The sequence below is a fragment of the Salvelinus fontinalis genome, chromosome 2 (genome assembly GCF_029448725.1).
Source record: "Salvelinus fontinalis isolate EN_2023a chromosome 2, ASM2944872v1, whole genome shotgun sequence".
In the NCBI taxonomy this organism is placed as follows: domain Eukaryota; kingdom Metazoa; phylum Chordata; class Actinopteri; order Salmoniformes; family Salmonidae; genus Salvelinus; species Salvelinus fontinalis.
This window is the reverse complement of record NC_074666.1, coordinates 50,442,169-50,467,488: the sequence shown is the minus strand read 5'-3', so window position 1 is coordinate 50,467,488 and position 25,320 is coordinate 50,442,169. Positions and strand designations below refer to the sequence as shown.

General features: G+C 41.7%; 1 protein-coding gene across 3 annotated transcripts in view; it reads right to left on the bottom strand.

Annotated features, from left to right (window-relative positions):
- LOC129820278 (protein Aster-B-like) overlaps window positions 1-25,320 on the bottom strand; it is a 180,456-nt gene that overhangs the window by 90,160 nt on the left and 64,976 nt on the right. For all 3 annotated transcript variants that reach the window (XM_055877349.1, XM_055877342.1, XM_055877357.1), the window contains one exon: window positions 20,760-20,831. In XM_055877349.1, the coding sequence (XP_055733324.1) occupies window positions 20,760-20,831 (72 nt within the window). The remainder of the gene's footprint in view (window positions 1-20,759; window positions 20,832-25,320) is intronic.

The following is a 25,320-nucleotide window of genomic DNA, read 5'->3' as shown; positions in this document are numbered from 1 at the left end:
TTGGTAAAGATTGCCACTCCACCACCTTTGGAAGATCTGTGTTCCCGAAAAAGGTTACTACCAGTAAGGTTAACATCAGTGTACAAAAAAACTCTTTCTTAACCACGTCTCAGTAATGACCAACACATTAGACTGAACCAGGTTTTCCTCTAGGACTTTTTATCCCCCCCAAAAAACTCCCTAGTCCTTGCCAATGACAAGCATACACACAACATGATGCAGCCAACACCATGCTTTAAAATATGATGTGGTACTCAGTTATGTGTTGTGTTGGATTTGCCCCAAACATAACACGTTGTATTCAGGACATAAAGTTTTACTTCAGTGCTTTATTGCAAACTGGATGCATGTTTTGGAATATTCTGTACAGGCTTCCTTTTTTCCACTCTGTCAATTAGGTTAGTATTGTGGAATAACTACAATGTTGTTGATCCATCCTCAGTTTTCTCCTATGACAACCATTAAACTCTGTAACTGTTTTAAAGTCACCATTACCCTCATGGAGAAATCACTGAGCATTTTTTTCCTCTCCGGCAACTGAGTTAGGAAGGATGCCTGATTCTTTGTAGTGACTGAGTGTAATTCATGTGTAATTAATAACTTCATCATGCTCTTCTTTTTTCCCCCCATCACCAATAACATTATGGGCCCTTCTTTCCGTGTCATCGGAAAACCTCCCTGGTCTTTGTGATTGAATTTGTGTTGAAATTCACTGCTTTACTGAGGGACCACTGAACTGATCAATTAGCTCAGTTGGCCTGGTGTGGTGCCTAGTTGGGACAAAATCCTGCAGTACCTGCGGCACTCCATGAACAGGGTTGCCAAGTAACAGGGTTGCTTTAGTAACAAACGAATGAAAATGCTATTGTGTTATTAGAAGATTTTTTTATTTATTCTAATGTTAACAAAGACCTTCATAAACACTACCAAATTATTATTTTTGCGATAGCATATATGAAATGTATTAATTACACTGTAAAACTTCAGCTCCACTATAAGCTTTGTGTTGCTTTGCCATCAGCGTTGTGTCATTGTTTTGAGAGGGGAGAAGAGCAGAGAGAAGACCATCTTTATTCTGTTTTCCCCTACTGTACTGTACCATAATCACTGATTATGCATAAGTACAATAGCTTTGGTCTAATGTTTTACAAGTACTCATTAAATCTGTTATTAGTGGTTGTACTAAATTATTATTTTACTACACAAGTTGTTTACATTGCGAACCTAGCTAGTCAATGTAGCTTGTTAGCTACTAGTTGTAACTTCATGACTTCATAAATCTTAGTAAAATAATCAGTGGTGTATGGTTGCAACCTAAATCAACCTCAATCAAATGAATGTTTCATTATTTCAATTCACAAGATAAAAACATGCGTCAGGCTGCAAGAATTGAATGTCAGCGATTCTTGCGCTTGGACGCTGCATTGGAAAACCTCCCTGGTCTTTGTGCTTGAATCTGTGCTTGCAATTCACTGCTCAACGGAGGAACCTTACAACTTATTGCAACTTATTATGTGACTTGTTGAGCAAATATTTACTCTTAGTTTCACCATAACAAAGGGGTCGAATACTTATTGACTCAAGACATTTAAGCTTTTGATGTTCAATTCATTTGTAAAAATTTCAAAGAACATAATTCCACTTTGACATTATGGGGTATTATGTGCCAGTGAAACAACATCTAAATTGAACACATTTTAAATTCAGGCTGTAACACAACAAAAAGGGTGGAAAAAGTCAAAGTGTGCATACTTTCTGGAGGCACTGTATTCTGGAGGCCTTCGGAAAGTATTCAGACCCCTTGACTTTTTCCATATTTTGTTAAAACTTGCTACATAGCGCTCAGGTCCTCAAACTGGGGTGAAGGTTCACCTTCCAACAGGACAACGACCCTAAGCACACAGCCAATTCAATGCAGAAGTGGCTCTGAATGTCTCTGAATGTCCTTGAGTGGCGCAGTCAGAGCCCGGACTTGAACCCGATCCAACATCTCTGAAGAGACCTGAAAATAGCTGTGCAGCAATGCTCCCCATCCACCCTGACAGACCTTGAGAGGATCTGCAGAGAAGAATGGGAGAAACTTCCCAAATACAGGTGTGCCAAGCTAGTAGCGTCATACCCAAGAACACTCGAGGCTGTAATCGTTGGCAAAGGTGCTTCAACAAAGTACTGAGTAAAGGGTCTGAATACTTATGTTAATGTAATATTTCCGTTTTTTTTTTTTTTTTTTTTTTTTTTAAACCTGATTTTCTTTGTCATTATGGGGTATTGAGTGTAGATTGATGAGTTTAAAAAAAAACAATTTAATACATTTTAGAATAAGGCTGTAACCTAACAAAATGTGGAAAAAGTCAAGGGGTCTGAATACTTTCTGAAGGCACTGTATTTCTATCTACAACATTCGGAACATTTCATCTTACTAAAAACACCACAGGTCATGGATAGGGTTGCCAAATTCCGGTCATTTCCCCAAATTCCAAGCTGGATACATCTGGGAATCCTATGATACGCTGTACTTCTGCATTCATGCAACATGCTGGTAGCAAATTTGGAAAAACTTGTGTTTCTGTTCAAATCAACAGGAACCTTAAGTGCCAATTTTATTTTCAAACTCCTTCCTCACTTGGGTTGAGCTCTGGGACAGAAATGAGCCCTGCTCCCTTCACTATACTCCAGCACACTAAAAGGTAAAAACTGAAGAGGACATGCAGAGAGAGAGAGAGAGAGAATGACAGTGGGCACTGGGACTGCCTCCCTTTTTTTCTCCACTTGCTCTCTTTCCTGTTACAGTCAAGTTTTGCTGAGTCACCTTACCCAAAATACACTGGTGCCACGGATGGGCCTGTTGTCATGGAAACCTCCCCAGATGCCACAGGCTCAGGAAGTGCCACGATGACACAGGAATTCAAACCACTCAAAACCAATGACACATGTCACGGACATTCAGGATTTATGAAGGAAAACCATCAGGATCTGGTAAAGGTTAGCAGTATGAAGGTTGCTAGTCTGGTCGATTCCACTGTTTAGTAACAGAGAAGACTGCAACACTGATGTAATGTATGTATTTTCTACCATGTAATTACTCTATCACACTCGTTTCCTAACTTTTTACAACCAAAAACCCCTTTTGAACTTCAACCTTCCCAGAGTACCCCCTTCAGCATCATGGACAGCACTAACAGGGAACACACATTTTACTGCGCTTTAAAGATATATATTTGAAAAAGGCACATGACAGAAAGTGGGTTTGAAAATGATTGTATTTTTATGTTCTTTGTTATTGTTTTATACATTGATAATGGATTTGTATTCATTTGACATCTAGTGTCTTCAGAAATTATTCATACCCCTTGACTTATTCCACATTTGTTGTGTAAGGGCCGAAATACAAAATATATATTTTTAAATACTACTCACCCATCTACACACAGTACCCCATAATGACAAAGTGAAAACATGTTTTTATACATTTAAGGAAATATTGAAACTTAAATACAGTAATATCTCATTTACACAAGTATTCAAACCCCTGAGTCAATACTATGTAGAAGCACCTTGGCGGTGAACACAGCTGTGAGTCTTTATAGGTAAGTCTCTAAGACAGGGGTCTCCAACAGGTAGATCGCTAGCTATGTAGCTCGCAGCCCACCTATGAGTAGTTCGCCAATAAATTTTGAAAGTACATTCATTTTTGTCATAAACATAAAGCTTCTGGCTACTATCTATTCAAAGCCACATTGACATTATCCACCTCCTGGTTAGCCACTATTGGCTTTTTTGTTACTTTTTTTAATTTAACGACGCAAATTGTCTTAAAAAGCCAATTAATTTCCAGCAATATTGCTCCTGTCTGTCTGTTTGGTGCGCGCGTTTGTCTAGCATTCTGTATGTAACGTTAGTCAGTTAGCGATGCTAATGATAACCATCTTGTGGGTAAACAGAAAGACTTGCCCCAAAAACCTTCTCAGTGAAATGATAACTGCAAAGTAGGCTTACCTGACAGAACTATATAATTACTATTTGTATCAATTGGGTGGCGATTGTTTTGCAATCTCTGCCATTACATGTGCTGCTGAGGTGACCTACAAGCAGAAACATCGCTAGATCTACACATTCCTCTCTTGCTACAGTAGATGCGCAATTAAAGGGGAATTACACTCGCAAATCAAAGTGTGTCAGTTCCAGACCTAAAAAAAGATTCTTCTGATGTGATTTAACCATTGACATGGACTCAAAACATCAATTTTCGCTGTTTCTCTATGAATAATTGTGCAAGTTGACTGTAAGAAGCACTCATCATTTCAAATAGGCTACATGTAATATTAAACAGCATATAAACACTCTAAATAGGTCATGAGCCAGACAGGTAGTCTAAAATGGAACGAAAATGAATTATTTAGGGAATATTATTAGCCTATTATTTCAAGGCTATAACCTATGAAGAAATACATTGTGAAGCATTTGCAAGTGCGACACAATAGGCTGGCAGAAACATTAAGCGCTCAGCATTTAAAACAGCATTTAGTTGTATTAAAACCTTATAGTCTACAAATTGCGTATATAGGCTATGACTTACTTAGAATTAAATAAAAATGAAATGAAACATGCCTTATTAGGCTCAGTCTACAGTGCCTTTGTATTCACTTTGAGTTTGGCCAGAGTCTGTGGTTTCAGACTCATGCCATGGTGCCTGGAGAGCAGGCCAGCAGCGGAGAACACCCTCTCCACACATGTAGAGCTACTGGGGATGCTAAAAACCCTTTGGGACACTTTTTCCAGGCGGGGCAGGGATGAGGAGTTGTCTTTTCAAAAGGTGATAGCGTCCTCGTCTGTGTTTCTTCTCATACCACTCCTTTCCTGTCAAGAGAGGAACGCTGCTGCTGAATGAAGTAGGAACCGAACATGCAAGGTATTTTGGGCACTTAGTTTTGCTCAGGGGCCGGGTTAGGTGCTGTCGGTATGGCAGATGCAACTGCCGGAGGCGTGCTGATAGCCTCGGATTCCTTCACAAGGAGGTTGCATATCTCTCCACCAGCTCATCCCTTATCCCCCACTTAGTTTTAAACCTGGGGTCCAGGACGGTTTCTAGGACAAGATGTTTATCATTATAGTACTGCCTGTACCGAGTGAAGACCTTATCTGATCGTGTTTCTGCATAAGCAGCAATGTCTATGAGCTGAGACACGGTAGTCAACAGTTTCTTTATTTCCAACACGGCAGGGAGAATTATGCCCAGGTTTCCCAACTCTTTCTGTATATTATCGGTGAGGTCAGCTAGTGGGGTCAGTACCTCCACCAGGAACTGTAGCCAACGCACTTTGTTTAGGGTGAGTTTTGCATCATCGGAGGTAGACTTAAATTTGTTTGGCCTCAATGTGTCTCTTTCAAACATCTTCAACAAAAACGCAATCATGCGTAATTAGCTGTTTTATCTTGTCATGCAGGCAGCTGTGGGACGCACTCCCAATCTGTCACTTTCCTCTGTGTTCAATGTACTCTTCCTAACACTTTTCACAAGTTTCCCCACTTTCTGAATCAGTCCACTAACCCCATAATGCATGTCAATGGCAACCTTCGTTGTGAGCTGAAGCATGTGAATTGGGCACAGTAAATGGAGATTTGATTTACCATTATGTCCACGTTTTTGTCTATATGGTCAATTTGGAACTACGAGAGCGCAGGTGGTGCCCCCTCCTCCGTGTCGGATGCCTCATCTTCCTCCTGTCCGTCATCATTGGTCTCCTCTAAACCAGGTAGGTTGAAGGCCTTGACCATGTTGCTTGCGCTGTTAGTCACCACTCGTTTTACTTGCCGCTGCACGTTCCAGTTCCTCAGGACACTTTCATATTGTTGGTAAAAGGCCTCTGCTGTGTGGTGTCCTCGTATGTGCTTGGCGCTCAACAAAACGTTTACAGCCTGGTTGAGCTGCACTCGCAAAGTACTGCATCCCTTCCCATTCTACCCTAGTTAGCGGCTCATAGTCCAAGTAAATCATTTTAAAGAAAGCCTCATCCAATTGCCTATTTCTCACTCGTAAACACTTCTGGGGCTTTATGTGCAGAAGTTTGTTGTTGCTGCGTCTCTTTTTCTATAAATACAAATCAAAGCTTAATTACCCTAATGATAGCTTATCTTCAATTAGTACCTAAATAAGACTAGACAACGTCCCGGATATAGGCCTAACCTGACATGTATCCTACTTTACTATAGGCCGTAATCGGCGTGATAATGCATTGACATTTATTTTATTGTCATATGATCGCCACAAAACATGAATTATGATGGCCTTTCAATTATTCTAATATTAATAATAAACAGGGATAGATCATGGAACCAAATGTTGTTGTTTTTCTTCTATAGGTAGCCCCAAAGAACATCTAAAGAGATCTGATTTTGTAGATTATAAATACCTTCCTACAGAGAAACATAGCTAACTACCCACCTTGCTCCTTTCTGGTACCTTGTGCACTTAGGAAACCATCATGCTTTCGGGATATGTGTCTCTTCAGATTCCACAATCGGTCTTTAGTTGTGGGCATTACATCACCGCGTTCCTCTCTTGCTCTTGGTCCTCCTCATCTTTGTAAGTCACCTTGATTTTGCACCTGTGTGTTTTATCAGTTTCTTTATTCAATATTTTGCGAACTCCTCGACAGCAGCTAAAGCAAGGACCTATAGCAACAAAAGTAGCCTACAAATGCATGCTGGGCCCATGAAGTGAGCACTATTGGAGCGGTACTGGAGCGAAATTGGAGCGGGCGAGAAGGCTGACGCTTCACCCTTTAGGAAACCCGCTCCACGCTTCAGAAAAATTGGGCAATCTCTGCTCCTCGCTCCACTCCAGCTCTGCTCCCATACTCTGACTCCAGTGTAGATTTGGCCTTGTGTTTTAGGTTATTGTCCTGCTGAAAGGTGAATTAGTCTCCCAGTGTCTGTTGGAAAGCAGACTGAACCAGGTTTTCCTCTAGGATTTTGCCAGTCCTTATAGCAGTATTTTGTTTATTTTTATCCTAAAATGCTCCCTTGCCGATCACAAGCATACCCATAACATGATGCAGCCACCACCATGCTTGAAATGATGAAGAGTGGTGCTTAGTGATGGGTTGTGCTGGATTTTCCCCAACATAACGCTCTGTATTCAGGACAAAAAGTTCATTTCTTCGCCATATTGTTTTGCAGTAGCCACATTTTTTGCAGTATTACTTAAGTGCTTTGTTGCAAACAGGATGCATATTTTGCAATATTTTTTATACTGTACAGGCTTCCTTCTTTTTACTTTTAGGTTAGTATTGTGGAGTAACTACAATGTTGTTGATCCATCCTACGTTTTCTCATATCACAACTATTAAACTCTGTAACTGTTTTAAAATGACCGATGGCCTCATGGTGAAATCCCTGAGCAGTTTCCTTCTTCTCCTTCCTCTCAAATGACGCCTGTATCTTTGTAGTGACTGGATGTATAGATTTTTTTTCTTGATTTTTTTTACCCATCTACCAATCAGTGCCCTTCTTTGCTAGGCATTGAAAAACCTCCCTGGTCTTTGTGGTTGAATCTGTGCTTGAAATTCACTACTTAAATGAGGGAACTTACAGATAATTGTATGTGTGGGGTATAGAGATGGGGTAGCTATTCAAAAATCATGATAAACCACTATTATAGAACACAGAATGAGTTCATGCAACTTATTATGGAATTTGTTAAGCACATTTTTACTCCTGAACTTATTTTGGCAAGAGGTTGAATACTTATCAACGCGAGACATTATAGCTTTACATTTTTTTATTAATTCTAAAATGTTCCTACAAATTAAATTTCATTTTGACATTATGGGGTATTGTGTATAGATCACTGACACAAAATCACAATTGAATACATTTTAAATGTAGGCTGTAATACAACAAAAGGGGTATGAATACTTTATGAATGTACTGTAGTTAGCAACATTGACTGATGACTTGAATGTCCCCAAAAAACTTTCCACTGGTACCAAGGATGTATAAACTCCTGTGAATACAACGTAGTCCTACCTGTAACAACTGTTCCGTGTTACATTTAGCCCCAGTAACACGAAAGTGTTTTTATTATCTTTAGACAGCAGCGAAGAGAGAGAAACTGATGCAATACGAAATATAGGGAAGAAAGAGAGAGCCCTAGGGGCGGACTTGGTGAATCGAACCCCTGTCTTTTGGTGTGGTGTGTGGTCCGGACAGAACTGTTGTATGTCTTGCAAGGGGACTGTGCTAGCCAGCTTACAGTGCTGCTGTACATTTAGTGTAATTATAGTCCTGGATCTGGGTCTGTTTTTTTCCTATGCTGGTTTCTGGTGACGTGGCCGAGCTCACTGTCAGCCCAGTGCCCCCCCCCCCCCCCCCCCCCCCACACACACACACACAGCTACTTCTGTGCACACACAGCTTCCTGTGCTTCGAGCAGCACAGCAGGGAAAAACACACACAGTTTTGTACAGGTTTTTGTGTCCCTATTTTTGCAAGGAGAGTCAAATACAAAGCTACCATACTTGTATACACACGTGCACAGGTACACACATGCACAGGTGCACACACACACACAAAGGCAGAGTTCACAGGGCCTCACACTGACCCTCCTTCCCCTCTATCACCTTATTTGGTATTTTTAGCCACATGCTGCTTGATACCGGTCATCCAATGAGTAGGCGGCGTGAGGGGTCAGGTGACAGGCGTGCCTGTCAGGCTCGGTTAGCATCCGAAGCCGAGCCGCTAGGCTGTGGTGCTAATCCCTTAGCCTAGCATCTGCTCTTCTACAATCTGTACTGGGCCTCCTATAGAAAGGTTGTCACTTCTAAAGGGTGAAGTTTCCCTTAGGTACAGATCTAGGTTTAGCCACCACCAATCAGCCTCCGCTAACCTAAACCATTAGTTAGGGAAATACAAAACTGACCCAAGGTCAGCATCTAGGGGAATCTCCACCTTACTCCGGTTGTCACTTCCCCGGCACAGCACACAGTTTCTCTCATGACACTACTAACACATTAAAGTGAAGCTACCAAGACATTAGTAATTCTGGAAGACTATAATTAGCATCCTAATTATACGCTATCTAGCACCTTCATCTAAATGAGCACATCAAAGTCAGGGGAGGAGAGGCTGAAGAAGAGGCTGAGGGAAGTAGTGTGAGATGGAGAGAGGAGTTAAGCGAAAGACAAGAAAAGAAAGTGATCGGCCAGCATGAGAAAGAGAGAAACGTGAACAGTTGGCCGGAGCTTTAACTCTTCTCTCTTCTTCTTAACTCCTCGTAAACCTCTTAGCTTTTGTCTGGCTGTGCATGTGTTTGTTGCCTGTATAAGTGATATGAGCGTGCCTATGTGTGTTGTGTAGGTACAGTGCCTTCGGAAAGTATTAAGACCCCCTTGACCCCTTGACATTACAGCCTTATTCTCAAATTGATTAAATAGTTTTTCCCCCTCATCAATCTACACACCATGCTCCATAATGACAAATAAAAAACAGGTTTTTAGAAATGTTTGCTAATTTGTTAAAAATATTACATTTACATAAGTATTCAGACCCTTTATTCAGTACTTTGTTGAAGCACCTTTGGCAGTGATTACAGCATAACGTCTTCTTTGGTATGACGCTACAAGCTTGGCACACCTGTATTTCCCCCATTCTTGGTCACCTCCCTGACCAAGGCCCTTCTCCCCCAATTGCTCACTTTGGCCGGGCGGCCAGCTCTAGGAATAGTCTTGGTGGTTTCAAACGTCTTCCATTTAAGAATGATGGAGACCACTGTGATCTTGGGGACCTTCAACGCTGCCGAAATGTTTTGGTACCCTTCCCCAGATATGTGCCTAGACATGATCCTGTCTCGGCGCTCTACGGACAATTCCTTCGACCTCATGGCTTGGTTTTTGCTCTGACATGCACTCTCAACTGTGGAACCTTATATAGACAGGTGTGTGCCTTTCCAAATGATGTCCAATCAATTGAATTTACCACAGGTGGACTCCAATCAAGTTGTAGAAACATCTCAAGGATGATCAATGGAAACAGGACGCACCTGAGCTCAATTTCGTTTCTCCTAGTCTGAATACTTATATCAATAAGGTATATCTGTTTTGTATTTTTAATAAATGTGCAAAAATTTCTAAAAACCTGTTTTCACTTCATCATTATGGGTTATTGTGTGTAGATTGCTGAGGATTTTTGTTTATTTCATCCATTTTAGAATAAGGCTGTAACGTAACAACATGGAAAAAGTCAAGAGGCCTGAATACTTTCCAAAGGCACTGTATGTGTGTGTGTGTGTGTATCTGTGTGTGTGTAGAGGTATTCAGATCACCCTGGTCTGCTGCATTCTGCAGTAGGGTGGTGATGAATCATCAGACATGGTAATATGACACTCCGCTGCTGCTGCATCCCTGAAGCACCCTCTACCTCCTCAGAGCCTCCAAACAACACTCTGACCTCTGAACAGAGAGCCGTGAACAGACACACTCAGACATGCACACACACACACACACACATTTGCATACATACTCTTGCTCTCTCTCAAACACACACGAGACACAGAGACACACACTTATGCAATCTCTCTCACACGCACTCACACACACACACACACACGCCTAGTTCTCGTGGAATTCACCTGGAAATCTCTGTTTCCCTGGCGAGAGAGGGATCTGGCTGCCATATAAGTGTGTCAGGGCATTTTTCAAAGGGGCTTGGCCAATTAGATCAGCTGAGGAGAACAAACCAATGGCCAATAGCCAGAAGGAGGCAGAAGGAGCCAGCCTGTGAGCCTGGTTCTGCTTTTCTGGCCCTCTCAACCTTTCTTTCTCACCATGCCAAGAGTGTGCAAAGCTGTCATCAAGGAAAATAGTAAAAATAAATAAAAAATGAGTAGGTGTGTCCAAACTTTTGACTGATACTATATAGATACTAGACCGCTAGACCCCCAAAAAATCTTGGTTGACCAACAGTCTATCGACCAAACAACTAATTGGGGTCACCCTAATGGACACCTATCTAAAAATTGCCTTTACTGTTCAACACAACTGAAAATGTTTGCACCATGTTCCATGTTTTCTGTGATAACGTCTTAAACCAGAAACATTTGTTAATGGCCCTTTATAGAGCTGAGACCTAATCACAGTCAATAGTGCCTAATTAATTCAGGCAATGAGCGAGGCGCCTTAGCACATGGCTGAAAATAAGCATAGGCACACAAGGTTTTAATGAAGACAGGTCCAGAGCAATGATGTATACAAAAATCATTGGTCCAGACTGAATCAGTGAAATGAAACAATAGTGAATCCGAACAATACATATACCGTTTTATTCATTAGTGGTTGCGGTTAAATTTCAGGTTGGGACTGGGGATGATAAAATGAAACCAGTGTTTAAAAGGTATTTGCTAGTTTAAAAAGATACGACTTGTGTGTGTGGTCTCAACATCAAGCGAGCGCAGCATCTAAGCGGGTCTCTGTGGAAGCACTGCTTCTTCTACGGCTTTAAATGTCATTGGTTTGACCTTTTCATTTATTTCCCCCCCTTTCCTTCCACTCTTCTCTCCTCTGCTATCTCTCTAAGCGACTTCCATTCATTGGGCCTCACTCTTGTTTGTCCACAGATCGCAAAAGCCAGAATAGGTGAAAGCAATCGGGAACGCCTTCTGCTCTTACCTGTTAAATGTTTTAACAATCAGGGCAGATGAAGGAAAGGAGAGGATGCTACTTTATAGACTATTGAGCTGCACCTTGTGTAGCATGTGTACTGTGACCAGCTCCTATTCCTGTGATGACGTATTTATGTGTGAGACAGTCTGGCCCAGAAGAGGGCGCCAAAGGCCAGGGTGTCTCCTTTCATCTGTCCCTCTCTCCTCCTGAGCATCTAGGATTAGGGTTAAATTGTCCCTAGACACTAATCTTGGGTCAGTTGAGATTTTTCCCTGCTAGTGATTAAGGTTAGGATTGGGGGTGGGGAGGGGGAGGCTGATCTGTAACTACAGGAAACCTCACCTCGGAGCTTCCTCTCTCCTTCTGAGGCCCGATGGCTGACACTTAAGGTCAAAGGGTCATAGGTCAGGGTTTGGGGACCCTGGTTGGCAGGGGCTGTATAGGGTTCAGTCAGATGTTCTGTTGTGTTGTGTTGGCGAGTCTCTTGAGCACTTCAGAGTCGATCCAGGGATGCATGATTATAAGACTGTTTGAGGAGACTGAATAATATAACAATAAAATAATGTTTTTATTTTTATTTTTTTAAATTGTTTTTACCTTTATTTAACAAGGCAAGTCAGTTAAGAACAAATTCTTATTTTCAATGACGGCCTAGGAACAGTGAGTTAACTGCCTTGTTCAGGGGAAGAACGACAGATATTTACCTTGTCATTGGGTGTCACTCTCGTTTGTCCCATGCGGTTTACCTCTCAGGTTTTACTGCTCTTCCGTACAATCGACAATACAGTTCCATTCTATTCTATTCTGCAGAGATCACAAAAGCCAGAATAGGTGAAAGCAATCGGGAACGCCTTCTGCTCTTACCTGTTAAATGTTTTAACAATCAGGGCAGATGAAGGAAAGGAGAGGATGCTACTTTATAGACTATTGAGCTGCACCTTGTGTAGCATGTGTACTGTGGCCAGCTCCTATTCCTGTGATTGTAGTACACAAGGCCACAGATAACCTTAATACAACACACAGGCATACTGGACGGTGGGCTCGCATGCTCTAGAATTGTAATAAAATATGACTTAAACTTTGAATAACCATTCTGGTGCTTCCACTATGAACACTCTCTCTCTGACGAGCACGGCTCTGCCTATCAACAAGACTATGTTCAAACACTCACAAACATGTACGTTTAGGTCGTCCAAGGTGAAGCAGCACCTGGACCTTACAAAACACCAGAAACAGCCAGCTCGACAAATTGAAAAAGCTGAATACTCTCCACCCAATGAGAGGTAGTTTGTCCGGCAGCTAAAACAATGGTGTTTTCACCACCTTGGAGCAGAAGTCATGATTCAGCAACCATCTTTTAGCACATTCTCAGCACAAAAAAAAACAGAGATTTTTTTAAAACTAAAGTGTCAAACCTGTAAGAAAGCAAAATGACATGTTTTAGAGTTATAAAAAAAACTATTGTTTTGGGGGGGTGAATACTCATTCTGATATCATGGCACTCAATTCATAATTCAAAAGGACAGCACCACTCGACACATTCATTCGTCCAGTTGTATTCAAGCCATTTAGCAGATGCTTTTACTTAAAACGACTTACCGTCATATGAGTGCACATTTTTTTTTCTCAACGAATGAGTGTTCCCAGGAATCAAACCCACTATCCTGGCGATGCAAGAGCCATGCTCTACCAACTGAGTTACACAGGATATCACGGCAATAGAATGTAAATAAATAGGGATGTAACAATACCAGTATCGCAATATTTTTTCCATGGCGAAAATGAAAACACGAAGGAGACCAAACTCTTTGGTCCTTAAAAAAACGGCTGTATGTAAAATATTGTGTGCTATAGATTGGAAAATAAATACATGTGACTCTGGATGACAACATGATGATGTTTTGGTTTCCAACACTAGGGCTGTTTTCCTAAAGAAGATAAATCTGCTTCGTGTTTTGTTTCCTTGCCGCGATACTAATGAGAGTCGCGATACTGGTATCTTTCCCAGCCCTGTAAAGAAACCGTGACTGACATATCCAAATGACCTGGTAAAGACCCTTAGCAAGGTGCATAATCATTAAGTACACACAACACATATACAACAATAACACAACAACCATGAGCTAATATGAACCCGCTCATTCAAATCCAAACACAGTTGTCTTCTCTGTCCACATCTCGTGGTCCTGTACGCCTACGTAGTAAAAGCACAAATCAATAAAAACACAATACCAGCACACGTCTTTGTGTTAACTATCGTTCATGGCTCAACAACAACTCAACAACTTGTATTCGCCTCATCAAGAACAATATATTGATAATACAGCAAATAGTACATTGCACAAAGAAATGTAGACATACACTCAGCATCACTTGAACAGCTTTCTCGGAACAAACACCATAACAGGTCTAAGCCTCAGAACAGTCCAGTAAAGTGAGTGAGTTGTTCTGTGCCTCAAATCAGTATTCATCAACCTCAGTCCTGGGAACCCACCCGACTGCACATTTTTGTACCAGCCCAGCACTTAACCCGCTGGATTCAACTCATCCACTGACCATCAAGCCCTCGATTAGTTGAATCCGCTTGGTTAATGCTGGGCTGGGATAAAAATGTGCAAGTCCTGTGGGTCCCACAACAGAAAGAAAGATAGAGCGTGAGAGACAGAGAGAGAGATGGGGGGATGCTACTCACTTGACCCTGCGGAAGGCCAGTTTCCTCCTCAGTGAACCCCCCCAGCCCTGTCTGACCCCAAGGCCACAGAAGATCTGACTACTTAGCGAGCCACTCTGGACCATGGTGACTGTCCTCCTAACCCCCAGAGCTGTCACTCCTGGTCAAAGGAGCCCCCGCCCAAAACCGGAAGTCTGGTGGTGCCCGACACAGGGGGGTCCGGAACATGAGCCAGGTTTTGATCTAATAAAGCTGCATCCCTCAGGCTATCTTATGTCTTTTTTCTCTCCAGATTCCAAAAAGCATCCTAATCTCTTTCAAGAACTCCCTCTCACTATCTCACACACACACTCCCTTAGTACCCCACTACCGCTATCCCACTTTCATTCCCTCTCTCAATTTCTCTCTCACACAAACACTCTCTCAGCTCTTCTCTCTCTCTCTCTCTCTCTCAGCTCCTCTCTCTCTCTCTCTCTCTCTCTCTCTCTCTCTCTCTCTCTCTCTCTCTCCCTCTCTCTCTCTCTCTCTCTCTCTCTCTCTCTCTCTCTCTCTGCCCTCTCTTAAGGTGACCCACTTCCTGAGTCTCTCCGTCTTCTGCCTCTCTCCACCTGCTCTGCTAAGCGCTGCTGACGTATAGTACCCTGTACCTGTATACCTGGCTGTAGCTATAGCCCGCTGTGCGGTGTGGATGATTCTCCCCATGGGAACGGCCTGCCTGCCTAGACAATCACCACATAATTAATGAGCTGTCCACCAGGGAGGGGGAGCGGAGGGAGAAGGGGATAGGAGCTGGGGAGTTAACCATGAGGGAGTCTGTGCAGTGCTCAATGTCCCCCCATAGGGCAGTTCCTGCAGGTGTTAAGTAATGCAGGGGGTTGGGTATGTGTGTGTGTGTGTGTGTGTGTGTGTGTGTGTGTGTGTGTGTGTGTGTGTGTGTGTGTGTGTGTCAGTGGAGGCTCCTCAGAGGAGGACCATCCCACTCAGTGAATTTAATAAAAAATAAAAATAGTGAAACATTCAAAAAGTTATCCTTAGTAGATAAAACTATACTAAATATTTTCACGTCAACAAATAACGGATTAAAACACACTGTTTTGCAATGAAGGTCTACAGTAGCCTCAGCAGCATTCTGTAGAGTAGCACCATGGTGTAGCCAGAGGACAGTTAGCTTTTATCCTCCTCTGGGTACATTGACTTCCTGTCACGTTCATTGAAAGGATAGGACCAAGGTGCAGAATCTAACAAACGTGCAGTATTGCAGTGCACAAGGCAACTATACAAAAACAAGATCCCACAACACAAATGAGGAAAATGGCTACCTAAATATGATCCCCAATCAGAGACAACGATAAACAGCTGTCTCTGATTGGGAACGATATCAAGCCAACATAGACATACAAAAACCCCTAGACATACAAAACCCCTAGACATACAAAAACTAGCGTACCCACCATAGTCACACCCTGACCTAACCAAAATATATAGAAAAACAGAGATATCTAAGGTCAGGGGGCGTGCCACTTCCAAACAAAACCTAGGAGGCTTATGGTTCTCACCCCCTTCCATAGATTTACACAGTAATTATGACAACTTTCGGAGGAAGCCCTCCAACCTTACAAAGCTCTTGCAGTATGAACGGACATGATTTCTGAGAATTCATCTAGAAATGAAGGCATGAGTTACAGCTAGCTAGCACTGCAGTGTATAAAGTGTGGTAAGTAGTTGACTCAAAGAGAAAGACAATAGTTGAACAGTTTTAAACAAATTAACTTCTTCAAATATTAAGGAGAAGCAGCAGAGAGCGACGGCTAGATATATTTCGTAGTATTTTTTTTCTCTTCTTAGTTTACCTTTCACCTACTTAGCTAATTAAGCTAATTTAGCCTACTCAACAACCTGGCTAAACAGAGAGGAATGCTAGCTGGCTAAGGATATCCAATACTGCAACTCTTCCAAATCAAGGTAAGCTTTCGGTTTTATATATTTACTGTCACCGGGGCTCGCCGCTGTAACTGCAAAACTGCTTGCTATACACTGTACTGCTTTATTGTACACATGGATTGGTGTCACGTTCCTGACCTATTTCTGTTAGTTTGTTGTATGTGTTAGTTGGTCAGGACGTGAGTTTGGGTGGGCATTCTATGTTTTCTGTTTCTATGTTGGTTTAGGGTTGCCTGGTATGGCTCTTAATTAGAGGCAGGTGTTTGGCGTTCCTCTAATTGAGAGTCATATTTAGGTAGGTTGTTTCACAGTGTTCGTTGTGGGTGGTTGTCTCCTGTGTCAGTGTTTGTCGCACCATACGGGACTGTTCGGTTTGTTTTTGTACATCGTCATTTTGTGTAGTCTATTTTCCCTGTTCGTGCATTCTTCGTGTTTTATGTAAGTTCCATGTCCAGGTCTGTCTATTCCGTTTTGTTATTTTGTTAATCATTCAAGTGTATTTCGTTTCGTGTTTTTTCCGTCTTGTTAATTAAAATTATGTATTCACAACCCGCTGCGCCTTGGTCGAATCACTACTCCTCCTTTTCGGTTGAAGAGGAGGAGGACTACCGTTACAATTGGATTGTTGTTTTACTAACACATTAGTTCTAGTTTGTAGACTATAATGTTCATCTGGCGATGAACATTATACGATGTAGGCTGTGTAGCGATGTAGGCTGTGTAGCGGTTAACAGTCATGGTATGAGGGTTTGTCTTGGAGAGGTTTTTTGCGCCTGGTCAGAGACAAATGCTGTGTTGTGCAGTATAGTCTACAATTGAAGGGAAAAGGTGAGAGGAGGAGAGTGCGTAGATATGAGAAGGAACTATACAATGAGCAAAGTGAGGCTGGTAGCCTAGCTCTCTGATTCGTGGCGTTGCTGAATGCAAAGTGCTACATTTCTACGTAGCAGGATCTCCCCCACAAGGGCGCCATGTGCAGTTGATACCCACTGCTGTGGCTGTCGGCTCCATAAAATATTGGCATAATGTAACGCTCGTCCTCCTCCTCGTCTGAGGATGAGCAAGGATCGGACCAATATGCAGGGTGGTATGTATCCATAGTATATTTATTTGTGAAAGACGAACACGAAGAACACTTGACAAAATACAAAATAACAAAACAACGTGAACAGACCTGTACTTGAGAACATAAAACAAGAATGCACAAACAGGAAGGAACACACTAACTAACTAAAGAACGAACGAACGAACGAAAGTCCCGTGTAGCACAAACACTGACACAGGAACAATCACCCACAAAAAAACAGTGAGAACAGCCTACCTTAATATGGTTCTCAATCAGAGGAAACGTAAAACACCTGCCCCTGATTGAGAACCATATCAGGCTAATTGAAAATGAACCCAACATAGAAACACATAACATAGAATGCCCACCCCAACTCACGCCCTGACCATACTAAACAAAGACAAAACAAAGGAAATAAGGTCAGGAACGTGACACATAAAATAATCTCATATGTATTAGGTGGAAAAGTGCACATTTCCTGACTCAAAACCGATAGTACTTTTGACAAAAATAGAAAATTTTCAATTCACTTTCAATAAAATGAATTCACTGGCAACGGAGCAGAGCAAAGCCTGCATCCAGCGACGTCACGAGTCACTTGACACCAACCGCTACTGGTGTGTTCGGGGCCCGAGGTGTTTTGTTGTTGTGTAAAGTGACATACTCTATGACCCAGTGTGAGTAAAATAAGCATCCTGAGAGATTGCCTAGCGTCTAATTGAATGAAATACTCCAATGAGTTGTTAGGAACCTAGACTGCTTTTCCCTACAGTGAGAGTCAAGGTCTAGGGTGAAGTTCCTCCTAGATGCTGATCTTGCGTCAGATTTGCATTTCCATCCACATGGATGGGGCTGTAGTGGAGCGGGTCGAGAGCTTCAAGTTCCTCAGTGTCCACATCACTAAGAAATTAACATGGCCCACACACACACACACACACACACAGTTGTGAAGAGGACACAACATGGGCATGGGGCCTCAGATCCTCAAAAAAGTTATACAGCTGCACCATTGAGAGCATCTTGACTGGCTGCATCACCGCTTGGTACGACAACTGCAAGGCACCCGACCGTAAGGCGCTACAGTGGGTGGTGCTAGAAGCATCACTACAGACCCGGGTTCGAATACAAAAAATATAACAATATAGGTATTCATTAGCGAAATGTTCACCAACCAGTCCGATTAATCTCTTGAGCAGTATAAAAATAGATATATATCAGAAAATTGTATAAAAAATAAAGAAAAACATTGAAATACCAAATGTATTTGAACCGAGGTCTGAAGATATCTGAGATGAGTATGTGAGTAACAAGACCCAGCCCAAATACTCTAACTAGTTACCGTTTCACAACATAACAGACAGGTGCACAGCCACAGCCAGCACAAAGATATCTATTTTTTCTTAGCTCCGTGAGCATTAAATTAGGTCACACCCAAGAACACACACACACTCACTTTCTCACTCACTCTCGGGGTGACTGAGAAAAACACCTTCAAGGGGGATGCTAAAGTCTAGCAAGACCACATTTGCATCGTTATAAATCATTAACGTGATAGTTAGCTGTACCTTCACACCAGAGAAGGAGCCTCAAGTTTACGTGACTATAAATAAATGCATCAGTGTGCCAGGCGGTCTGTTAGTGAGCTGGCCAGTGCTGATAAAAGATGGGTATCTAGCCTCTGTGAGCCACTGAGTGATACCAATGATGTATAAAAACCCTGGATGGCTGATGCTATGTATTGGCCAATGAGAGGCTTTGATGCCACTAGTAGGCCATATTGGCACTTCCCAGAATGTGCAGTCCCCCATAGGAATGAATGGAATTCTATAGTATTTCAATAAAATGTTTCAAAGACAAAATTACATGTATTTAAGTATGTTTTTGTTGTAGTGGGGGCAGTAACATCAGTACTTTCAAAAAATTATACTTTAAGGAAAATGTTTGCATATATGTGTTTTGTTTTTTATTTAGCTCACATAATATAATGTAAAAGTATGCATTACGGTGTCTGTAATATAATAAAAGTGAGAAAAACAAATGTAGACATTAATAAATGCATTTCTATAACTTCCAAAATATTTTTTACAAAGTTGGGGGAGTGCCAAGATGGAGGCGAGGTGGCTTCAAAACATCTAGTGTATATATAAATGATTTAGTGATACCTGTCTGGTTGGATATAGTGGAGACTGGTTGGGTTTAATGAGGAAAAGGGATAAGAGGAGAAATAATTCAAGGAGCTTCATTGAAAATGTATCTGTGTTGGTGTTTCTAGGTAATTTGACGTCTATTGTCTACTACACTGTTACACTGGCACACTGTGATGCTGACCGGGACAGTGGCCAAAATGACCTGAGGAGTCGATGTGTATTTACAGTGGGTGGGTTGGAACCTTTGATGTTCTTCCGACCTGAGTTCAATGAAAGGAGCTCGCAGGCACCCCCCTCAGGGGGCTGCTGGGGGAGTGTGCTACGCCTTTTTGTGAGAGGGCCTACCATTTCAAATTCAAGCTTGCTACACCTGCAAGCGCACAGAGGAGATGTTACACCATTATTTGACATAAATGAATAGTGTGTTCTTGCCACAGATGGTGCTAAGAGTAAATGCAAAACTCCTGCATCAGCATCAGCTAGGTGTTATTCCCTAGGCAGGACACTGAAGTATACAGTCTGAAATGAAGTGGTACATGTCAATAAGAAACTCTCATTTTAGTTTTCTGTTGCACGGCATTTTGAAATGTTTTGCTATGGTGTGCCGTAATGAATATTTAGTGTATTCAACTTCACCTGTGCTCAGTGCGAGAAGATACAAACTAAAAGAGAGAGAGAGAAGGATCTGGGGAAAAACGGGGGGATTCTCTGAGGCTGTGTTGTTGTGTGTACAGCCTCCATATGCTTTTTGATAAAAAAAACGGGCACGTTTCACAGCTACTTAACTCCTCCCATTTAAAATTGAGCATTTAACACCCCTCTTTAAAACAGTCCCCCTCTCCCTTTTTCCCTCTTTTTCTCGTTCTCTCTCCCTCCGTCATCACTTTATCTTCCCTTCTCCATTTCTCACACACATCCCCTCTCTCTCTCTCCTTGACTCTTACCCTGCACTACTGTGTAGTAGACCTCCATTGAGGGTTTTGGTTAAGAACTGCCCTCTAGTGGAATTATCACCTCACACATCATCCTCACCACATCTCGTTGCACGCTAGCAAGTTGTGTTAAATTGTCTGATAGGCGATACATGTAAAACATAGTGTCTTCCAAAAGTCTTTATGAGCAACACATGGACATTGTATTTGCTTTATCATTGCACACATTCACCTAGCTGCCCACAAGCATGCATGTTAACACACATATGCATGCACACAGTATGCAGTCACGCATACAGTACATGTATATGCACACACACACACACACACACAGGTGTTACCCACCTCTCCTCCCGACTGTGAGGGGTCAAGAAGCGAGCGGAGTCCTCCTCGTGGCTGCTGTGTAGGCTGCTCTCCCTGCTGGGAAAACACAGCACAGAGATACAGTGTTAGAGTGTAATAGGTGTTATTTAACACACACAGGCAGAGAGGTCTGTCTGTTTGTGTGTGTGTGTGTGCACGTGTGTGAGTGTGTGTGACAACTCGAAAAGTTCAGAGTTAAATGAAAGGTAACAACTCAACAGAAAGCGCTATGGATGCAAAGACTGATCAAAATGATAGTTTTAACCATGCTTTGAAGCTACACTGAGTATACAACACCTGCTCTTTCCATGACATACACTGACCAGGTTGAATCCAGGTGAAAGCTGTGATCCCTTTATTTATGTCCCTTGTTAAACAATGTAGCATCTCCTGGCTTCCCCGCATAGCCTACAAGCCACTGAAGCAGACGTTTGGAACATCTACATTTAAAAAGTATAATAAATCCATTATTTATTTTAGACAGGTCTAGAGATACATGATATGAAGAATATGTAGTCTATTTCAGAAGAACATAATTGCGTACTCTGAGTTGTCCTTATGTTAGGCCCTGATATGGCTATGACATATGGCTGTGGGCTACACAAGATTTGCATAGAATTCTGTGGCATTATTTTACAGTATATTATAGTATGAAGAATACAATTGAATATAGCTTAATAAAATAGAAAGGATATTTTCTCTAAATGATTTGAGGGAGTGTGCACATGAGGCTATTCTGTGTTGAGCAGTTAACAAAGAAACAGGTACTCCTATATGCTTAATTTAGAGTTATTTATTGAACTTAAGTTGTGATACAAATATTGACCTATATGTTTAAATTTTTAGACATTCTAAGGCTGCATGATGCCACTCTAATGATGTTTTTTTTTAAAGTTGCATGAAAGGCATGAGCTCTGCTTAGTTTTTTGCGCAGGCTGTACACACTTCATCAGCCTCTCATTCACAATTTGACAAGCACTTGTTAAGGCCTCGAATTTCCCGTCCTGCATTCCCTTTGTTATGCCCCCTAAAAAAGATCCATGCCTTTTGCGGCCAGTGGCCGTTGTGCTCTTGGGCTGAATATAATCATTATAATTCCCTTCTCCCAGCTGCGTGCCGAAGCACCTCTCACTCACATGGCTCTCCGTCACATGATCGGGTCTTTCTCACTCGGGTCTTTCTCACAAGCAATGCTTGGATTCAAGATCCAAGCATTGCTTACAATTGCCACATCAGGATAGCGGGTTTGAGCCAATATTAGCCAATGTGAATGCAATGTGAAGGTAAGTATGTTATGGTTAGGTTAGGAGTTGTTCCTGAATGTGACCTGACTAGGAAAGACTCCAGTCCCTAGTCATAGTAGCCTATTGCTATGGGTCGAGTGGCTAGTTGGTCAGGTCAAGTGAGAAAGAAAAATAAACTGCTGGCCTTATGAAGCCTAATCCTGGATTAAAAAGTATATCCATTGAACATTTTCTTGTCTAGAACTAGTATTAAATCTGTGTCCGGGAAACCGGCATGTAGAGACATATCCTGTATCTCTGGTCGTCTAGTCACTTTAAGCTATAATTCGTTCTATTGAAAGTATTTCCATGCATTGTTGCCAGTGTTCAGGCAGCAACATTTATGTAAAAACAGTTGGGATATTTCCTGTCAGAGGCATCCAGACAAAATCAACAACAACGGCAACTACATCAACAAAAGACAAGCCTCCATTGGTCAGATAGACCTCGTCACATAACCAAGAGTGCCACAACTGCAATGTGCCTTACATGTACCACATGAAAGAGTGTGACATAAAAGTGGCACATCTCATAGCAAATAATATACCTTCAGAGCAGCCTGTCGGTTTCTGCGATAGCCAACTTGGCAAGACTTGCCATGACAACAATACGGCGTGGGTGCATGAATCTGCCATCCAGGCTATGTGTCAGAGCACTGGAAACTGGGCTACATAATCAGCAGTACTGTTTTATATTAGGCAAATCAGAGCTGTGTTTCAAATGGTACCCTATTCCCTATATAGTGTTGTCATGACGTTGGGTTGGGGGTAGGTTTATGACAGTCATAAATACCTCTTTTCCCCTTTTTCTCTCACCCTACTATAACTGATGTGACATAAGAAAACCCCTTGGTTAACATAGAGATTCTGGGAACATCAGAAGTGGGGGGAAATGAACTATATTCTGGTAATCCGGCCAACTGAACATATGCGGTGGTACTTAAGGTATTTATGTCAGTTCGGTTGCCCTCTGACACATTCTCATCAATGATAGAATGACATAAACTCTACTGTGGAAAGTCTAAACGTCAGAGGTATCGGATTCACATGGAATTGTTGTTTAATTCAAATGTTTGAATATGACATTATTTGTGAATAGGTGAAATGTAATTTTAGCTTCCAAATGAGAGATCTGGGCTTTCATAAGTTTTCCTCTGCTCACAGTGGCCCGCCCCTGTGAAGAGGCATGGGTTATAAACTTTTCAGACACACCCCTCTCCCTCCACTATAAAAGGCATTGACAAGAATATAACTTCCTGTTCCGGGCACACCAGGATGACGATCCGGTGTCAGAATGATTCAGATAATAACTACAGAACTAGGCCAACATCAGCATGGACTTTGATTGTGAATGGTATGAACTTTGAACTCGTATTCACTACAGAAGTGATATCTCCTAGCCGTTGAGTTAGCAACAGCTAAACGCAGGTTAGAAAGGACAGTCCGAGTATCCCATCCACTACACACAACGTTACTCCAACATATCCAGTGACTACCAGAGACATTCTCCAAAGGACAGAGGACTCGGGTTGGCGATACGGTCTTCCATATACCACCAACCTACTGAAGCGCATCTCAGAGTAAATATTTATTGCATTTTCCTTTTCAAATGGGCGGTAATTTAGAATGCATAAGATACTGTATTTACGATAGCACAGCTCACCTATGTTCCAGTCTCCCGCTCTTTCATTAAGACTCAGCCACTTCCCTTTGTGTAACAAGCTGTCATATCTATTCCGCCCGCTAGGGACGTTTTCTGTATGACGTAATTTGTGATCAAGTTATGATTTAATTGTATATGTGTGATTCTGTGTGATTAGTAAGGTATTTAGTAAATAAATAATTAAACCCAATTTTGTATTGCTGATTCAACTTGTTAGCCAGGATTCTTACAGATAATCAAGGATTTACAACTTTCAGATGAGACTGAATAAAATGACGATTAATGTGACTGTTATGGATGTAAAATCTTACTAAATCTTTAAGAGTTTATTCGAAAGATAACAGATCTATAAATATTATTTCGTGGTGTCCCTCTCTAGTTAATTAACATTTACATGATTAGTTCAATCAGGTAATATTAATTACGGAGAAATTATTTTATAGAATAACATGTCATATCAATTAATCTGGCATAGTCAAAGACACGACAGTGTACTACTTTTGATCACGGCCCATATGGGGGTTACAAAAGTAGTATACTATATAGGGAATAGGGTGCCATTTGGGACATAGCCCAGGTCTTCAGAAAGCAGTGTTGGTTATGAATATTTCATATATCCCTGTAGACTCCTTCCAGCTGTCCCCTGTCACTTTTACATGGGTTGTGTCCCAAATGGCCCCCTGTTGCTTATATAGTGCACTACCTTTGACCAAAGCCCTATGGACCCTGGTCAAAAGTAGTGCATTACATAGGTGCCATTTGGGACGCACCCATTACCTTTAGCTCTCAGTTGTAAGGCTGTACATGTCAATGCGACTAGGACATTGGTCAACTCCAGAACTATCCACAGTAATAAGCATGGATTGTAGTTCTCACTTTGTCTCTTGGAATGGCTGTAGTATGCAGTCAGAGATCAGTTTCACCTAATCTCTTGTGACAGCCTTAACAAAATGTCGTAGCTGATTTGGTCAGTCATCAAAGTCAAACCAATGCTACAAGTGGTAGAAATCTCCCATCCTTTAAAGTAGTGAACAGCCAGGGACAATAGTGTAGTAGTCAATAGTCCTCATAAAACTAAAATATGCACGTTCAACTTAGACGCAGTTAGCAACAGACACCAGTTAACTCCAGGCAATTAACATTATATTATGCTCATAAAATACAAAGGCCCAAACTTCAAATTCCAATAGTGAACATAAACCCCCATTTAAAAACAATACAAACCATTTATTTCCCAAACTATGTATTATTGCATTCCAGTGCTGTGCATATCATCCACATTCACTGAAGACCAAACTCTGGCAGCAATGGCATTTGTATGTATAAAACATTTGTATGCATTATTATTAAGCTCACTCCTCCATTTCCTGCTGTTTGATGATGCATTCTGTATCATGGGCCTGGTTTAATTTATAATGCAATTCATACTCAGCACTGTGGCTTATGTAACATTTCAAGGTGCCTATTTAGTCAAGATAAGCTTGAGGGTGAAAATAACCTGTTTACAGAACATGTATATTAATCAGACTCGGACAGCTGGTATATATGAGAAACACAAACCTGGGATGGCGTTTCAACAAACAAATAGGGTCCCATTG